The following is a 20,950-nucleotide window of genomic DNA, read 5'->3' as shown; positions in this document are numbered from 1 at the left end:
GGTTTCCTTTTTGATAAACATGTTGTAGATTCTGGTCCTACAGAGGATCTGAATTTTACATGTTATTTTTTTTACATCATCACTTGTTGTCATTTCATAACACAAACAAGTATATTTAAGTATAATTTTTTATTTTAAAAGTGATATATGCATATAGTTTTAAAGAGCAAATAGTACAAGGTTTCTAATCAACAAGCCCTAATCCTCGGCCTTACCTCTCCCCACCCACAGGATGTGATTTTAATTAGAGGTAAGCAATTACAATACTTAATTTTTTTCTTCTTTCATTTGCCTCTGTATTTTTATTTTATTTTATATATATATGTATATGTATATATAACATGTAAAAATATATATTGGTAGAGACTTGGGTCTCAATATGTTGCCCAGGCTGACTCCTGGACTCAAGCTACCTTCCACCTCAGTCTCCCAAAGTGTTGGGATTACAGACATGAGCCACCATGCCTGGCCACCTCTGTATTTTTAAATACTACATATATATATTTGTATTTCTTGAGTTTTTCAATTTCAAGCATATATTGACTTTCTAATATAGAAGATAAAGATGTAGTACTATAACACATATGTTCCCTCTTCATTCTCCTTATATAGTTATGTCATGATTTTTAATAAGTCATATTCATTACTTCTATTTTTGTGATGTGGAAATACTGTTCAATGGTGAGCCACATAGTATGCTATAATTATAGTTACTTTTCTGTACAATGTTTTGGTTTTCTAGGAGCAACACTTGCCTTGTTGTATTGTTGTTGGCTTTGTTTTTCTATAATTCTATCACTACTTCTCTCCAAACTCTCCAAGATAATTGCAAGCAAATCATCACAATATTGTCAAATGTTTCAGTTGATCAATCATTTCCATTTTTATTTTGTAGAAAAAATTCCAGAACTATTTTGCCCTCTATTCCATTATGACTGCTTTCTAGGTCTGGTATTCACATCTTTCGTTTTACTGTCATCCAGATAATTCCTTCACCTCTCTTCTGTTTTCTTTCATTCAACAAATACCCTAGAAGGGTATATACCAGGCAGTATTATGGATGCTGGCAATAAACTGATGAAAACTGATTAGCTACTTCAATGGAGCTAATATCTAATGAGAAAAGCATAACGTTAAAAAATGTGATACGATGTTAAACTTTAAGTTTCCAGTAAGGCATGGAGGTACCAAAGTGAGGTTAAAAAGTCAGTATTAAAATTTTTCACAAGAGAGAGTTGAAAAGTTCTTGCTTGATTCTTTAAGTGCTCAGAGAATAATCAGATTATAAAAAACTTTGTGATGAAGGATCAGGAAAAGATGTTTTGCTATTTATTTTTTAATATTGGGTGATCAGTAAAGATCTCTCTTTGTGTTACTGATATTTGGGCAGAAATCTAAAGGAAGTGAGTGAATAAGCCATATGAATGCCTAAAGGGAAGAGCATTCCAGTCAGAGGAAATCAAAACATCAAAGGCTTTGAGGTAAGAAAATGCTTAATGTGTTTAGGAATAGCAAGGAAGTCTCTATGGATCAGAAGGTTTTGGAGGAGCGAGGGAGGACGATTAGATGGAGATGAAATCAGAGAGTGAGACGGTGGCTTGACTGGAATGTGGATCACTGGATGTGATAAGAAATGGACAGATTCTGGATAAGCTTGACAGTGGAACTGGCAGGATTTCCTGATAGCTTGGGTATGATACATGACCGAAAGACAGGAGTCAAGAATGATTTCAGTGTGTTAGCCTGAGCAACTGGAAATGGAGGTAGGGCATTTACTGAGATGGGGAAGACTCCAGAAGGAAGAAGAGATAGCACATATTCCAAAGCCCAATTTGGAAATGTCAAATGATAAAAGTCCTATTATCTGTGCAGATGGAAATATCCAGTTGGCAGTTGCATAAAGGAGTGGACAGTGCAGGTGCAACGTTAGGGGCTGGAGATAAAAGTATGGGAGTCATTGTGGTAGCCTGGTATTTAAAGTCACGAATTACTAAGTTCCTGTAGAGTATAAGCTGCCTACGTTTGGTGAACTATGTCTTCCAATTTATTTCTCTCTTCCCATACAAATAACATTTCTCTTTCAGGTTAGTTTGCCCTGACATTCCATTAAACCTATGCCTATATTCCTTACCAAATGTTTTCCACTGAGTATATCCACCTATGTCTGATAAGAACTGACTTTAGGATATATTTTTACCCATACTCAGAGGATGTATAATCTCCTTTGGTTGTTTCTTGTTGTAAAAAAGAAGTCTGCCTAAGCTCAGAATACACATAAGGCCTCCACCCAACTCTGTCTTCTTGTATGTTATGGCTTAAGTCAAATCCTCATGTACATGAACTGTAAGTATTCTTTCTAAAATATGCTTTCTTGAATAGGATGAGGTGAGATGTCAAGCTAAATCCTTGTCACAACTTTCAAAAATTCTTCCCAGATTCATCAGTTTATGACTGAGTAGGTAAACCCTAACCTGCAGTCTCCACACTTGAACAAACCAAATTCTGTGATTTCTAACACTCTCTTTGTCCTTGTGAGTTTATGTCTTTTGTATCTGTCATTTTAGTGGTGTTTTTGGATGGAACAGAAATAAATGCATTTGTTCAAGCTGTCACATTTAACAGGCCAAATCATTTTTATATCATAAGAATCCAGTAAAATGTTTCTTATAGGGTGTCTCTGGTTATAACAAATGTATATTATATGGGTGACCTTGCTTAATAGCAAATAACCTTCTTGAAATGATAAAAGAAGGTTTTAAAAATTACTCAGTGCTTATTGATGGTAGTCTAACAATACTTTTGACATTTTACTATAATTTTGTAATCTACCAGAATGTTGTGAGCATTATTGGGTTATAGTAATATTGTTTTTACACCTGTATTGGAAAAAAGATTACTTAGCTTTTACAGATAGAAAAACTCAAGTCGCCAAATTATATTACATAGATTACTTCTTCCAATTCAAATTTTTTTTAGTGCTCTGCTGTCTTTAAAATGGGTTATTCTAATATTCATGGTTAGTATCTACAGGAAAAGTACCTGGGAAATGAAAGAATATAATCAATTTTATTGTCTAGAAAAACATATGAATAAATTTGAAAACTGCCACTAAAATATTACAAAACACAAAGGCTGTTTTAAATCCATGTATGGAAAAACTGGCCTGGAAAACATTTTGAAAGTAGTAAAGGGCTGAATATACCGCAGCTGAATAATTTAAATTAGACTATTACAACTTCACTCAGATGATGTTATGTATTATATACCAAGGTTAAGGGAAATCAACAGAACTCCTATCTTTATATGAAAAAATAATTGATGAACTGAAAGATCTCCCAAAATAAAGATTCTTAGAACTTAAAATTATATGCAGAATGTTGTTGAATTATTTGTATGCATGTCTCCTTTATATATTAACATATCTCCCTTACCAGACTGTGAGTTCGTACAGATAGCAGTCTTACCTATTTTATTGTTCATTGGGTTTACCATAGCACATAGCAAAGTACCTAATACACAACAAATGTCTTTTACTGCATGTGTTTGAGTAACAGATGGTTAATGACTTTATAGAGACAATCAGTGACCCTGGAAGAAGAAACAGTATTTTTGCTTCAACTTTGTTTTCCTTTTGATTTTTAAATCTAGCCTATGTACAGAAAGCATGGATTCTGTTCTGCCCTCTGCCTGTCTCTGTAGAGGCGGCCTGCTATTTTACAGCTATACAAGTGACTAGGTGGGTAAAGGCTAAGTAGTGGTGAAATATTAGCAAGATTGTCATGCCACATACCTAAGTCAATTCCTTCAATTAAACTTTTATTAAAGTTGATACTTTATCTCCAGCTCTCTGATTCCTGTATCTGTCTCTCAGTTAGTTTTCGACCTTGAGTGGGAAAGAGGAATGTTTTTTATGGGCTTCTTTTACCAACTTCTAAAAGCATTCTCTTTATAAAATGAAAGTACAAATATACATTAATAAAATAAAATAGTGTGTTGGGCTTACAGCAAAAGCAAGTGCCTCTGCTTCATTGCCTCACTTGCTGTGGTTGCCTGGGAGTTTCAACTTCTCATAGGCAACCATAGTCAAACTTTTCATTTTAATTGTCTTGGTAGTTTTCTTATTAATTCATTATAATGCAACTATGCCATTATTTACCAGCCTGTCTACTTTAGATATAATCTGTTGGCTTTCTTCATAATGCATGAGGATTTAATGCACTTAAATGATCCCTGTACTAAGATTTTGTTGGATCCAGCATTATCTATACTACTATCACAATTGTGGGCAAACAAATTTCCACTCATAATTATGATATGCGCACACATCATGTATATATACACACGTGTGTATTGTTTGGTATGCAATGCATTATACATAATTTTATAATTTATAAAATTGCACAGTATGACATTCAATAAATATATATTGAATGAAGGTATATAATTTTAGGTTCAAGCTTTTTCACTTACAATGTTGTGAATATTTTCGCTGTTGTTAAACATTCATAGGAAACATTTATTTTAAGTGGCTGACATTAACAGCATATGGCTGAACCATAATTTATTTAACTTTCAACCCATTATGAAATATGTAGAAGGTTTCCAATTTTTTAGTGTTACAAATAACCTGTCTGTAAACATCTTTATAATTAACCATCAGCTGCATATCTGATCCTTGAAGTAGATTCCTAGAAATAGAATTACTGAATCAAAAATTCTTGATATATATTGCCAGTTTCAATTCCAGGAAGATTTTGCTTATTTGTATTTCTAACAGCACTATAAAAGAGTAATCATTTTATTCCATATTATTTAACCCAAAATTCATATATGCTCTAAAACTGCTAATTTTGTAGATCTAGCTTGAGATTTTTGATTACCGGTATCACTGAAGATTTTTTCATATGTCCATTATTAATTATTACATAACATTTAATTTTTTTTCAGTTGAATATTTGGCTCCATAACTAATTTGAATTTTTAATATTTCAGAGAAGTTTTGTGAGTTAATTTATTTCTCTATTTTATCATTATTGGCAATTCTTTACAATTAAAAATATCCTAAAGAAAAGTAATTTTAAGGGTTAGCAATCTTATTAGAAATTCACAGTGAATTAAAAATTAGTTGCATGGCTACTTGTATTTATTTTGCCTTTTAATATATTATGTGGGCAATAAAATTTTAATAAAAACTTTTATATATCAATAAGAATTCTCCCCAGAAATAGTGCTATAAAACTAGTTTAGGAAAACAAAAAGTTGTGGGTACTGAAATTTGTATAGTCTTCTTTTTTTTTTTTCTGAGGCGGAGTCTTTCTCTGTCATCCAGGCTGGAGTGCAGTGGTGCAATCTCAGTTCACTGCAACCTCTACCTCCTGGGTTCAAGCAATTCACCTGCCTCAGTCTCCCGAGTAGCCGGTACTACAGGTGCGTGCCACCACACCGGGATAATTTTTGTATTTTTCGTAGAGACAAGGTTTCACCATTTTGGCCAGGCTGATCTTGAACTCCTGACCTCATGATCCACTGCTTCAGCCTCTCAAAATGCTGGGATTACAGGCGTGAGCCACCAAACCTGGCTGAAATTTGTATAATCTTAAGGAGAGATGGTTTTTATAAATTAGAAGGGTAGTGGCAATGTTTTTCATACTTACGTGTTAAATGATTGATAATCATTGTGTTAATCTTATACTTGCTTTCCCATTGTCTATTCCATTTACTTTCTGCCATTTGACTGGGGTGATATGCGTGCTTCGTGTGGTTAAAAAAAAAAAAAAAATGCCTGTAGGAACATATGATCAGGAGCAGTAAGAAGGGAAGATAGCAAGCTTTTTCCATTACTGTAGCGAGATAATAAGCCCTTGGATTATGAACAAAGTTCCATGTGGTAGCAGCTGATTGACTCGGGCAATATTACTTGCCTGTATCTGCTGGCCTGGGATTGGCAGAAGGAGAATCTTCCTAATGTGGCTTCAGAAATGAAAGGCGTAATTGGATATTCTCCCAAAATTTGTGATGGGGTAGAATTCTGAACAGTAGAAAAGATTATCAACTACATTGTCTTTGCTAAAAAATTTTCAGTGGTGCTATAATCTGCAGGATAAAGTCTTATTCTTCTGATATAATGTATAATCTTGGTCTCTAGTAATCTAGATAGCCATTTGTTTTTGAGCATTAACTACACAAAGCTTCCTTAAACCCATTTCTCAACTCAACACTAATACTTGTGCTAGTCAGGGAAGGTATGAATCTTGAAATTTATTACTAGTGTCAAGTTGGGCATGAATTGATACTGCTTTATAACTATTCTGGTTTGAACTTTCAGTTATACTCTATAAACACACTGATTAAATGTTGTTTAAATTAATTCAGTAGTATTTAGTATACCAAAAATTGTCTCAGAAAAATATAGTAGTTTTAATAGCCAAATGTGTAAACAATGCAAATGTCCATTAAAAGTCAATGGATGAACAGTTTGTGGCATATCAATACAATGGAATACTACTAAACCATACATACGAAAGAACTATTAATATACACACAACATGAACAAATCTCAAAATAATTATGCCGAATGAAAGAAGAAAGACAAATATTACTTATTATATGTTCCACTTACATATAATACTAGAAAATGCAAACTAATCTATAGTGACATAAAGCAGATGAGTGGTTGACAAGGGACAGTGAAGGAAGAGTGGGGAGGAATGAGAAGTACAGATTACAATACCATTCCAGGAAACTTGGGGTGATGGGTATATTCATTATCTTCATTGGGCGTTAGTTTCACATGTGTATACGTATGTCAAAACTTATCAAATGAAACACTTTAAAGATGCAAAGAAAGCAAAGAAATATGTAATAGCTCTTTATTATTACTGGCAATATAAAGCTATAAATAGTGCTGTGTACTAATTTATGTATGCATTTTTTTGGTTTTGAATTTCATTATTTTTTCTCATAGGATCCTATGTTTATTGAAATAAATGTTTTTTTTTTTTTTTTTTTTTTTTGAGACAGAGTCTCGCTCTGTCGCCCAGGCTGGAGTGCAGTGGCCGGATCTCAGCTCACTGCAAGCTCTGCCTCCCAGGTTCACGCCATTCTCCTGCCTCAGCCTCCGAGTAGCTGGGACTACAGGCGCCCGCCACCTCGCCCGGCTAGTTTTTTGTATTTTTAGTAGAGACGGGGTTTCACCATGTTAGCCAGGATGGTCTCGATCTCCTGACCTCGTGATCCACCCGCCTCGGCCTCCCAAAGTGCTGGGATTACAGGCTTGAGCCACCGCGCCCGGCCGAAATAAATGTTTTTATTGAAGGAATCGTATCTTTACAGAAGAACTGGCTGGCCTTATTATTTATTTCATGAGCTTAACATTTCTTGGTTATAAACACGTCTATCAATATGACTTCACCACTATACAATTCATCTATGTAACCAAAAACCAGTTGTATCCCAAAAGCTATTAAAAAAATTAACATGGCCGGGCGCGGTGGCTCATGCCTGTAATCCCAGCACTTTGGGAAGCCGAGGTGGGTGGATCACAAGGTCAGGAGTTCAAGACCAGCCTGGCCAAGATGGTGAAATCTCGTCTCTACTAAAAATACAAAAAATTAACAGAGAGCAGTGGCAGGTGCCTGTAATCCCAGCTACTCAGGAGGCTGAGGCAGGAGAATCACTTGAACATGGAAGGTGGACATTGCAGTGAGCTGAGATCATGCCACTGCACTCCAGCCTGGGTGACAGAGTGAGACTCTGTCTCAAAAAAAATAAAAAAATAAAAAAAATAAAAATTATCATGCCTATCAATGTGAAATTACACACTGGCCACCAGAATGAAATAAAAACAAATAAATATTATAAAGAATCCACAAATGATATAATTTACTATTTGTTTAGTATATCCTAATATATATGTAATATAGTATGATATATATGTAAATATAAACAACGGCAGTAGGATTAGAAGACAGATACAGATTGGAGACAGATTCGGGAAGCAGAATCAATAACACTTGGTGATAGATTGGATTTGGGAGTTGAAGTAGAAGAAACAATAAAGAATGACTTCAGAGCTGCTTTTACTTAGGGAACTGGTAGACAGAGTGTGGATAGTGGAAAGAGGCTTAGGAATAGTGGAGATAACACTGATTTTAGAAATGATCACCAGTAGCTGGCAGTGGTGAGTTTGGCATGTGGATATAAAATATATTTTTTTTAAAAATGGGTAGTTATAGGTATGTGAGATGATAAGAGATCAATGTCAAAGTTGAAAACTTAGGACTCATAAGCAGAATCTGGATAGTTGAATGAGTAAAATAAAATTCAGCCAGTCATTCATCTGTGAGAGTTTTAATTGAGATCTGACTTAGTTGTGTCCATAGATGATCAATTATTTTCTAGAATATATGTTGCTATCTACCATGGGAATGGTAGATTGGCCATCTCATCTTCAAATCCACCCTCCATCTACTGTGCTTTCTTGTTCTGTAAAGGCTGTGGCGCTATCAATGACATTTTCAGACATCCTTGCAGCTAGTGCTCTGTGTGTGAATTTGGTTCTGCAAATTAAGCACACTTACACAATTGAGAAGGCGTAAGTTTTATGCCTTTTCTTGGTTGTATATATGCTGGCAAACACGGTCATGGAAATGTGACATTTTCTGTAGCATCCTTCCATACACTTATCTCCAGCTTCCTATGCACTGGGAAGCAATTTCAGTGGAGATGATGGCCGTATTTCAGTACCCAATAAGAAGCTCTATGGGATTTGATGGGGATTTGTGCTGATCACAGAAACTTCCAGACCCAAGTCTCCTATCCCTGAATTTGGCTATTGTTATTTATTTATAAATTTCATGGTTCTATAGTAGCACAGAAGTAGTGTTGCTACTAGAGGGTCAGTTCTGTAGTGCTCTGGGAATAATTTCTTGAGGCTCAGTTTAGAGCCTTCTTCTTTGGTCCTTCCAGCAATTTTATAAACTCCTAAATTCCTGTACTTCTTTTTCTTTTTTTTTCTTTTTTTTCTTTTCTTTTTTTTTTTTTTTTTTTTTGAGACAGAGTCTCGCTCTGTCGCCCAGGCTGGAGTGCAGTGACGGGATCTCGGCTCACTGAAAGCTCCACCTCCCAGGTTCATGCCATTCTCCTGCTTCAGTCTCCCAGGTAGCAGGGACTACAGGCGCCCACCATCACACTGGCTAACTTTTTGTATGTGTGTGTGTGTGTGTTTTTAGTAGAGACGGGGTTTCGCTGTGTTAGCCAGGATGGTCTCGATCTCCTGACCTCGTGATCCACCCTCCTTGGACTCCCAAAGTGCTGGGATTACAGGTGTGAGCCACCGCGTCTGGCCCCTGTACTTCTTAAAATATCTAGACTGGTTTCTGTTTCCTGAACTGAATAATATCTGATCTAGCCAGTAAATAATAATGTGTACAATTAGGGGAAAGCCAGAATATCACCATAGGTATATATGGCAGAGACTGTCAGCTATCTACCAATATCCATTCTGCCTTACTCTTCTGAGTCACTGAAGATCCTAGTTTTATTATTTAAGCAAAGACCCCACTTTTTAGCCTCTGCAGCTGCATGTGTTCATGTAAGTATGCCCTGGCCAATGAGATTAAACAGGAGTAGCGTATGTCACTTTTTGGTGGTGCCTTTGCCTGCTTATCTTTCCTACTGACTAAGAAGCAGATGTAGTGGTGAGAACTGGAAAAGCCATCCTGGATCCAAAGATGAAAAATCCTTGTTGATGATGGCAAAGCCACTCTACCAGATTGGGACCGACTAGATCTGGATCCATACATAAGGGGTAAACTGCTATCTTTCTGAGGCTACTATATTTTTGGGTCCCCCCACTCTCTGCCAGTTTCTTCTAGCAGCTTAGACTGTAACCTAAGCTAAGATATAAGTGAGCTATGAAATTTGAGCCCAAGTCTGAAAATGTATGTTACTCTATTAACAACAATTAATTAATGAGGTAGCATATATAATATGTTTATAGGAATAAGACTTGGAATAGCTGAAGCTACTATAAAACAAGAATCTTGCCTTCATTCTCCTTCTTTATCACCACCATCCATCACTAACCTAGTCCACATCTCATCCTCCCTCTCCAGGACGCCTGTGAGGCCCCTATCTCCATTCACTCACTTATTCCCAGGCACTTACAAGTCTTCTCCATGCACAGATTGTGCTGCACACAGGAAGCACAGTGGAGAACTGAGCAGGCTGACTGGTCTGTGTTCCTGGTCTGCTGGGACCCAGAGACAAAGAAACGGACAGTGACCACAAGCATGTGAGTGAGGAGGGGAGCCTGGGCTCTGTGCAGGTGCATGCAGGGATTTACCCCACACTCACAAATTCTGGAGCCAGGGCCGGCAACTTCATTTGTGAAGGGTCGCGGGGAGGTATTGAAAAATGAAAACATGGAGTCCCTTGTTCACAAAACAGGAAAAACCACTCTAAATGGTACCAAAATACAAAACATTTTCTTTCTCTTTGTTCTAATAATTTACCATTGTTATTTGCTATTTAAGGTCATTCTGAGTAAAGAAAATTTTAATTCTAAATTTTTAGCTGAATTTTACTGTTCCTCTTCATGTTGTGCAATGTTAATTTTAAATACAAATATAAGAGTATTATATTCCTATACAGAAACAATGAAATTACACAATTCACGTTTTGCAGCTCATACATGCATATACATTTTGTTCTTATCAGAACAGTAGAAATGCTGCACAAAACTATATCAAAGATTTTTATTTCACTTCTTGATAGTGGCAACGATACTGCCTTCTTGACATTGCCTTCAGCTTACTGGTGAACAAGGAAGAACTGAAAGAAAGGAACTATGGCTTTTCCTGTCTTTCCCTATCTTTCCATGCCATTATTTTTGGCATAAGTGCCTGATTAATACAGGAAAATAAAAGGAGTAGGAAAAGGTATGACTGGGGTCGCTAGCCTGTGGTGTTATTCACAAGGTCATTGCCGCCTTTCTGTGTTTGAGACAAGACTTCACATGGGAAGTGTGGCCTCCCTGCAGACTCAGTTATAGACATACACGATGACCTGTTACTGGTCTGGAGCTCCACTAACCTGAGCATCGTAGGGGCACTGGAATACTGTGCTCACAGCGTCATCAACTCCTCTCCTCTGCTTTGTGCTCCTGCTGTGCAGTCCTTCCAAAACACAAGTTCAAAGATAAATACTACTAAGATTCAAGGCAGACCTGACAAAGCATTAAGCCTAGCACAGAGCCCTTTTAAGTGCAGGGCCCCCCATGACTGCGCAGATTGTACCTCAGTGAAGTCAGCAGTCCTCTAGTCTTAACTGCAATCCACAGGAAATTCAAGGTTAGAGGAGCATGTTAAATCACACCACAAGGACACAGTCTGCAAATTCAGGGCATGGGGTGATGCAGAGTCAATGACCTGACTGCTTCAACGAGTCAGTGGGGGAACAAGAGGGAGAAAAGGCGGAAACAGACTCAATGAAATGAAACGCAAATTTGTTTGGCTGCTGATTGAAATAAACCAACTGTGAAAACACATTTCTGGACAGTTAGGGAAATCTGGATGTTAACTTGTATTTGATGCTATAAAGGAAGTCTTTTGAATGTAGTTAGTAGTGAAGGAAAATCATATATATATAAAGTGGTTATGTGGGGAATAGACCTGATCTATGAATGATGCAGGCCAAGGTGTTTAGAGATCAAATGATGAGATGTTTGAGGTTTAATGCATTTTAGAACAAATGGGGTGGGGGGTAATAGTTGACATAAGATTGGCAAGATATTGAAAATTTTTGAATCTGAGAGGTTCGCTTTATTCTCTATACTTTTGTAAAGTTTTTAAAATGTTTTGTAATGGAAAGAAGGAAAACGTATGTGTGTGTGTATATATATATAATTGTTAATATGTATTCCTTAAACAGTTATTTTCTTTGTTTTTAGTAAATTCTGTTTTCAACACCGAATTATTACCGTTTTATGGCAACAAATTACTGAACAGTTGATGAAAACATTTGAATTCCATGATTTATGCATAGGAATGTTGGCATGAAAGTCATTTTCTCCAACTTTGTGTTCTTTTCTTTTCTTAGAGCAATATGGAAAATTTCCCAGCACATAAGACATTTTAATGTTCTTTCCTAAAGATGTAACTATATACGTGTAAGTGGCTAATTATTCAAGTTTTTATTTAGTAACGAATTCAAGAGAAATCCTATTTTTATTGAAAATTCTATTACTAAAATTGTTTGTGATAAATTAATTCATCCTATAACTCTTTTAAGGAACAAATATGTTTTTTATATTATATATTTTTTTAAAGTGAAAGAAGAAATTCACATGTACACACAATGCACATGTAGTTTAGAGACTTGTTTAGATATGAGAGTAGATTGAATTAGACTGAATATGGTCTCAAATTAATAAAACCAAAGGAGGGGGGAAATTGTATTAAAATCAAGTCTTAAGAAGCAAGGTTCAGTTATATCTGATGTACAGAACTTTCTAGACCACATAACAAATATCTTCAAAGTTGGATTCAATGCTGGAAACATGAGAGTGAATATATTTTAGCCTTGCTTTCAGAGCAGTGAGATTCTTGTCTTGCTGGCATCATACTAAAAGCAGGATTAGGATAAGGCATTAGCTCAAGAGGCTTATTTGGAAAATTGCTTAGGCCAACAATTTAGGAGGGATCAGTAAGTGATCCCTGTAAATAATGAATGTCATGTTTCTTGTAAATAAGGAAACATAGTTATTTATACCAATTCAAATTCTTTTTCCAGACATGCAAGAAAACTTTCAAAGCCAAGAACTATATTTTGGGTAATGGCCAAACTCTATGTTAGACTTTTGAAGAAATTTTTCATGAGTAAGTGTTTGGTTTTCCAATCAAATATCTCCCTGGGAAAAAGCAAAAGCCATTTTAAAATGGGAGATCCCCAAAATTAAAAAAAGTCTTTAAGTAGAGATGTTAGAGATTTATAGCTCCCTAATTTCATTCTGATTTGTTACCTAGAGAAGAAAAAGCCAATTTCAAAACTTGGAAGATTTGAAATAGTTTACTCTCTTATTAGTTTATAAAAGTTGCATCTGGCTAAGTTCTATAAAAATATCCAATTCAAAGTTGTAGAAATGGGTAACGATGATAATAACATTCAATAGTTATTCAACACTTTTCCAAAATTCGAGGCCTTTGCTAGTACTTTACATGTGTTACCTCACTGCAAATCCATGAGTACAAAGTACTTACTATGCTCACAGCCTTTTTAAAAAAGTAAAGAAAACACATTAAAAAAAATTTAGATCATTGACACGGTTACTGTGGCCATATCTCTTTGGGACAAAAATTAGTTCTTTGACAAGAATCCCCTGTGTACAGAACAGACATAAGGAAGACCTGGCAGTCTATGACATGACCAGAAACTCATGTTATTATTATAAGAACACCATGTGTTGGATAATGGGATAATATCTGATTCACTGAATCAGATTCCATAGCCATGTAGCATTTCCTCGGAAATAGACTAAAACTCAGAGATTCATATGCAGTAGGCTTACTGGGGTGTACTCTTGGGAACGAGGTCTGGGAAGAGTCTGGGAGGAAGAATTAGGTATAAGGAGAAGTTCAGCTGTAATGCTCTTGCACAAAAGTCTCCAGCCAATCATGTGAGGAACTCTGAAGCTGAGATGGTGCTTCAGAGTTGTCCCACAGATATCTTAGGAATTCAACTTCCTAGGTTGAGTGCATCTTATTTAAGGATATATAAGAACATGTGCAGAAATATTCTCTGGAAAATATTGAAAACTTTTGGAGAGATTAAGAACTTGGTTTACTTATTAAAAATTCTCAAAATATTACAAGTTCAACATTTTTGTGTCTTCCTGTTGAATTAAACTAGTTTTAAAAATTATGATGTGACACGCTGTATCTCTGACATCTTTAAGTTTATTTTTGCTGATACGAGTATACCTTCAACAGCTTTATTTTGGATAATATTCACCTATTTTATCTTTTCCCATCTTTTAAATTCTTACTTTTCTAGGTTTCTTTAAACCTTACTTTTCTAGATTCTAATAAATAGCATAGAGTTGGTCATTTTAAAATACAATCTGGCAGTTCTGGCTTTTAAGTGGAGTGTTGAGTTCATTTAAATTTATCAGTGTTTAGGGCTTTTTCTATAATGTTTCTTTGTATATTTTTATTTTTCCTACTTTTCTCATGTTTTTTTTTTTCCTTTTTAAAAAATGTATTCATTGTTTTCTCTCCTTATTTAATTTTTCTCCCCATTTTTTAAAATGAAAATTCTCTATTTCTTCTTTTCTTTTCTTTTTTTTTGAGATGGCGGCTCACTGCAAGCTCCGCCTCCCGGGTTCCCGCCATTCTCCCGCCTCAGCCTCCTGAGTAGCTGGGACTACAGGCGCCCGCCACCATGCCCGGCTAATTTTTTGTATTTTTTAGTAGAGACGGGTTTTCACCGTGTTAGCCAGGATGGTCTCCATCTCCTGGCCTCGTGATCCGCCCGCCTCGGCCTCCCAAAGTGCTGGGATTACAGGCGTGAGGCACCGCGCCTAGCCTCTATTTCTAATTTTTAAGCGGTTACATTTGAAATTTTGCCATGCTCACTCAGTCAAGTTTAACATCGTAAACTCCCTTTAGAAAAATACAAGATGCTGGGTGCAGTGGTACATATCTGCAGTTCTAGCTACTTGGGAGTCTAAAGTTGGGGGATCATTTGAGCTCAGGAATTTGAATCCAGACTGGGCAACATAGACCCCATCTCTAAAAAAAAAAGAAAAAAAACACAAAAATACAAAGATTGCAGAACATTTCAACTTATTCTATTTCCTACTTTCTAATGATTGTTTCTAGTATTTTAGTACTATATTTTTAATCTTCACAAATTAGAATAATTTATAATCATTATTTTATGTAGACAATATTTATAGAATTTTACTTTAAAGCATCCCTCCTCTGTTTTTTGCCCTCTTTCCTTCTTGTATCTCAGGTATTCTAAGTTTGTTTTCCTTCTTTGTAAGGTATAATATTTAGAACAGTAGCTCTTAATCTGTCAAGTTCTATTCTCCCTTAGAAGGTTTTTTGAAATATGTGGGGACATTTTGTCATCACGGTGGTTTCAGGGCACTTACTGACATCTGTAGTGTGAGACAGGGACACTTAAACACCTTGAAATACACCCAGGACAGTCACGTACACAAAAGGATTGTTCTGGTTCTTACATGACTCTCAGTGGTTTCAATGGTTCTTCTGGGTATTTCATGCAGAAAAATGCTCTTGATAAGTATCTGAGTCTAGGATCTAATTCCATGTATATAAATAGATACAATATTTATAAATAGGATCTAATTCCATGTATATAAATAGATATAATACTTATAAACATGGGCTTAGAAATATAAATATTATAAATATGAATATTATATAAACATAAATGGAATATTTGGCACAGTTTTAACACGCTGAATTTTTCAGGAATGCAAAAGCCATGTAAACCAAGGAATTTTGTTCTGAATTTTACCAATAATAGCAATATTTCAGAAAATCACATCACTAATGGCTATCTCAGTCTTCTTGTCTGAGTTGTCAATACAACCACCTGTTAATTTGAATACGCAGCTGTCACATTGCTGGTAACTCTGTGTATGTGCACACAGATACATGCACATATATATATTGGGTTTTAAGCATCCCCCACAAATGAAGTTGCAAATACGCCTACTCTGCTAATATATTTTTTCCCCTAATGCAGTAGACAATCAAGACAATTAGCATACATTTCATGAAGTTACATGCCGCTAGAGCTGGCAAAGATGTATCATACTTTTGCTTCAGAAAGTAATACCGTAAACATCAAAGAGTACATTAATCCTGGCTAATATGTGATGTGTACCTGATACTAGGGGAGTAAACTATAAGGCTGGATAAAGGAGAATTCATTGACATTGAACCACTCATCAGTGGGACAGCTCCTTATAGCCTGGACATAACCATGGTCTGGGAATTGATCTAGACTGGAAACTGGATGAGGTACCATGAATATCCACTGCAGCTTCCTGCAGAACGATCTTTATATATGATACCATCACATGGTGTCTCTCTGGAATCCCATTACATCCTACTACTTGCATGAAAATCTCGAATCCCTTAACGTGCCAACAGATTAGACCCTTCCAGATGTGACCAATTTACTTCTTTAGCTTCCTCGCCTCCTCTTTCTAACCCTATTACCTCAAGTGCCAGTATATCCTACACTCTGAGGTCCCTATTCTTTGCATGTCCAGTTTGCTCTTTGCTTCTTTCCTCAACTCCTCTATCAGGTTGAAACTAATTCTGGGTCTCCACAGCACCGACTTGGCACATTTTTTTATTTTCTAGCATGACATTTAATTGCACTGTATTGTAATCGTTATTTTTCTCTGTTACTCAATGAGGGAATCTGCTTCATAGCTCCTAGCAAGGTGCTTGGTAAGGAAAGTGTTTGGTGAGGCGTAGGAGCTCAGTAGGTGTTAGCCGTTAGAGGAAAATACCACTGCAACTTTAATACCATTTACTCTTCAATTGAGCCTTGCCAGGCTACTTTCAGTTTCACTTCTACTATCTTTCTTTTATCGATCACTTTCTCTTCGTACTCTCTTCTCTCCCACCTACAACGCGGCAGCGAGGGAGAGCGGCTCACTCGAACATTTTCTGGGCGCCCCCAGGTCACCTGGTGCCACTCCCTCTCACCAAGGAAGCCACATCAGCGAGCTGACGTCACGCGCACCGCTGACGTTCCGTCGTCGGTTCCTCCCATCAGATCATTGCTGATGTCTCTTTTGTTAGCCGGGAAAGTCTGAGGTCTGCTGGTACTGAAGGCTAGCAACTACGAGTACCAGAGACGAGACCTCGCGGATCCCTGCTTCCCCAAAGTAAGGTGACTTGTTTTCCGAAATGACGCGCTGGCAGCTAAGGGCCCACCCCCAGGCGCTAGCCGCGGTCTCCCTGGGAACGACGCCGCACGTAGCCGGGGCTGGGTAGGGGTGCGCGTGCGCAGTGCGCGGCTTTTGCTCGGACCTGGAGTAATGAGAGTGGGCGTTTGATTCCAGCAGGATGGCCAGTTTCTCCAGCGAGGACCAGGCAATGTTGCAGGCGATGCTGAGGCAGTTGTTCCAGAGCGTGAAGGAGAAAATCACGGGTGCCCCTTCCCTGGAGTGTGCCGAAGAGATTCTTTTACATCTGGAGGAAACTGATGAAAATTTTCACAAGTAAAATTGCTTTTGGTATCTTAAGCCTACAAACCATTGATCCAGAGAAGGTCCAGAGAAAGGTCAACAATGTTAATTTTTATTTATTGTTTTTAAAATCGTGCCCAACTTGGAGGGTTACTTTTTCGCTTATTTGCCAAAACGTCGAATTTATTTAACATTTATTCTTATTTCCTAAAGCTTCTTCCGCCTCTCTCTGTCTATATTTTTTGAGGGAGAATCTCTCTCTGTCGCCCAGGCTGGAGTGCCTCCCGAGTAGCTGGGACTGCAGGTGCCCGCCACCGCACCTGGCTAGTTTTCGTATTTTTGGTAGAGACAGGGTTTCACCATGTGGGCCAGGCTGGTCTCGAACTCCCGACCTCAAGTGATCCGCCCGTCTCGGCCTCCCAAAGTGCTGGGATTACAGGCCTGAGCCAGCGCGCACGGCCGCCGCCTCTGCCACAACCACTATATCCTAATAATCCATTACCCCGTGCCTCACCCGGGCAGCGCAGTAATACTAATATAAATTATTCATCCTCTTTGAAAGAATACTTCCACGATTTCAGGGGATTCCTGTCACTCTACAGTACTTAAAAGCAATGAGTTCCAACAATCTTTGTTCCTTTGCTGATATTTTCAGTGGCCACACGAATTATTCACTCTGAGCACTGCAAAGGGAATACCGAAGTGAGATCATTAGTTTCCTCTGGAATAGTTTAAGTTTCTCTAGAGGGGTAAGCCACATAACTAAATGTCTGTGATACATGTCAGAAATACAAGAGACAGAGAAGCGGGGACAGAGTGCTCTGCGTGTGGGAGCAGTAAGGAAAAGAGGTTTAATGAGAGAGGTGCCATTTGAGGTAGATCTTGAAGATCTTTAGAGACTTATGTTTTTCTTTTGGTTCATATAATTTCAGTTAAGCCTCTGAATTTACAAGTCTGCCTCCAGGTGCCTCCATTCATTCTTATTAGTAGTGTTTTTAACTCAGTGTTTGCATTTCATTTGGATCTGACAGAGATGACATTGGAAATTTTTCTAGTTATACTACCGTTACTGACTCTTGGTTACCCTTGGGTACCCTGAAGTTCCACTCATCTGGAACTCCTATCAATATCATATATGTGCATCAGGGCATTTTTGAGTTCTTTAAAATTCTATGTACAAGTTTGTGTTTGCTTGCAGTTTTATAGGGGGAGTATTTACAGTTTTCACTACTTTCTCAATTTGAGTTTTAAAAAATGTGAAAGGAATCTTCATTAATATGGAGTTTCTAATTTCTTTAGTATTTCCGATTATACATACGGTTTCTTTTTCTTTTGTATTTCTATGATTTTCTTGTTTATTTTCTCATTCAATTCACTACTAATACCTGTTACTAGATGATAACGTTATTTATTTTGGAGCTACCAGAGACTAGCTTTTTTTGGTTAGCTACAGATTTGTTAAACAGTGGAGTACAGAAAAATTAGAACTTTTTCAAATATAGGTTGGGTGATTAATGTTTTGTAAGCTCATATAATGATAATTTACCTCACACACATCCACATAAAGCATTATGTTTGGGATTTCATTTCTGGTTTTTATTTTACATGGAGTTGTTTAAATTACCTGTAAATTACTGAGTAGGTTTTTGCTAGAATCATATTCTGGGAATTTGGCCATTTCATCTAGATTTTCAAACTTATTTATAAAAAGGTTTTCATGAATATCCTGTTATCTTTTTAGTATTTCCAGTATCTGTAATCATGTTCCCTTTTGTTTTTATTTGTGTCTTCCCACTTTTGCTCTTCATCTGTTATGCTAGAAGTTTATTTTCTTAGCCTTTTCAATGGACCAACTTTTGACTTTTTCTCCTCCTTTCTGTTATATAGACACATATTTTTTGTTTTATTAATTTCTGCTCTTTATTTTTTCTATGTGGGAAACCTTTAACCTTCTGGTACTGAATACGAGCTCATTAATATGCAGCTCTTTTTTCTTTTTTAATAGAAGCATTTAAAGCTACACTTTTGCCTATAATTATTGCTTTATCTGTATCAATTTAAAAATTTTTTCAAGTTAAAATTGGATCATTGTAGTTACTCTCAGAAGTCTAATGACTCTAGTAATACTGTATTACTCTTCAACAGCTCATTAGGTAGGTTAAATAAATGCTTTTTAAATGACATGCACAGTTAATAGTTACTATTTACTAAAGAGATATACTTGTGGCCTCCTAAAAAACAGTCCAGAGGGGCTCGAATTATAGCTAGTTTATAGTCTTAAAGGTAAGACTTGACTTAGAATCCTAAAAGTCATTTTTAATCTTAATAATAGGGTAAAATGTATAATGTCTTAGTTGCACTAGCCTGAGATCTGTGTCTTAGGAGGAGGGAATTCTTTTATGTGAGAAAGGAAAAGAGGAGCTGCTTAACTTTGGTGTCTCCATAGAATTTTCCAATCTCAGAGTTGGAAGGGATCTTAAAGGTCAGTTATTTCAGGTGCTCATATTTCCATTTCTCTTTCTTTCAGTGACCTAACTCTCCTTCAGCACTAATGTTCTAGAGTCACTTAGTTGTGTCTTCCTTTCCAAAGTGTTTATTTCAGAATTTTTCATTTTTCCACATCCACTATTAGAACATTGATTCCCTAAATCCAAGTGATGTTGGCCTGTAATTAGCAAGAAAAATAATCTAATTAAAAGACTTATAGGGGAGGCTGGACATGGTGGCTCACGCCTGTAATCCCAGCACTTTGAGAGGCCAAGGCAGGTGAATCACTTGAGGTCAGGAGTTCAAGACCAGCCTGGCCAACATGGTGAAACCCTTTCTCTACTGAAAATACTAAAAAAAAAAAAAAAAAAAAAAAAATTAGCCGGGCGTGGTGGTGGGCGCTGGTAATCCCAGCTTCTTGGGAGACTGCAGCAGGAGAATTGCTTGACCCCGGGAGGTGGAGGTTGCAGTGAGCCGAGATCGTGCCACTGCACTCCAACCTGGGCAACAGAGGGAGAGGGACTCCGTCTCAAAAAAAAAAAAAAAAAAAAAGACTTACGGGAAATTGTTGCTGGACTGTTAACATTTTTGTAAGAAGTTGGTTTTTAAGACAGTTGATGTAATTTCAGGTGGTATAATAAAGTGAGGGAAAATGTCATTTGGGGAGAAACTACAGCGTAGGCAGTACAGCCATATCTAGGCATGTGTTTTATGGGACAGCTAAAATACTATCTCTGCTTTTCAAAGGAACTTCTTTTTTTCTACAGTAAACTGTATACCCTCTAAAAGATCTAAGCTCTCCCACTTTTCTCTAAGAATGGCAGCAAGGATTTGAGGCCTGGTGGGAGGGGAGAGAGAGAAGAGTACGTTGTTTTCATTATGTGTGTATGTGTTGTGTAAATTTTTACATGCAGACTGGCTCCCTATAAAGCAGCATTGCTTTTTCAACCTTTGCTGCACTGGAACCATCTAGGGGCTATTTAGAAAAATACTGATGCTTAGTCCCTACCATAGATGAATCAAAATTTCCTGGGGGTTTTGGCAGAGGGAAGTGGTAGAGGCTGGGCCCTGGTGGTTTTAAAACAAAGCTTTCTATGCAAGTCTAATATGCAGTTAGAGTTGAGACCTCAGAATTAGAGTGTAGTTACTGGCATTTCAGTGAGAAATAGAGTGTTTTTTTTTTTTTTTTTTTTTTTTTTTTTTTTTTTTTTTTTTTTTTTTTTT

The 20,950-nt window shown here is 36.9% G+C and overlaps 1 protein-coding gene across 2 annotated transcripts in view; it reads left to right on the top strand.

Annotated features, from left to right (window-relative positions):
• The first annotated feature begins 16,650 nt into the window (after positions 1 to 16,650).
• Positions 16,651 to 20,950, top strand: part of TBC1D32 (TBC1 domain family member 32) — a 235,716-nt gene continuing 231,416 nt past the window's right edge. The window contains exons 1-2 of one of the 2 annotated variants that reach the window (XM_025382901.1): positions 16,651 to 16,936; positions 17,117 to 17,272. In XM_025382901.1, the coding sequence (XP_025238686.1) occupies positions 17,118 to 17,272 (155 nt within the window). In that variant the 5' untranslated portion in view covers positions 16,651 to 16,936; position 17,117. Of the gene's footprint in view, positions 16,937 to 17,047; positions 17,273 to 20,950 lie in introns of those variants that run through there. The other variant, XM_025382902.1, reaches the window with a different exon arrangement.

This window comes from Theropithecus gelada, chromosome 4, assembly GCF_003255815.1.
Source record: "Theropithecus gelada isolate Dixy chromosome 4, Tgel_1.0, whole genome shotgun sequence".
NCBI classification, from domain to species: Eukaryota; Metazoa; Chordata; class Mammalia; order Primates; family Cercopithecidae; genus Theropithecus; species Theropithecus gelada.
This window is presented reverse-complemented; position numbering and strand designations above follow the sequence as displayed.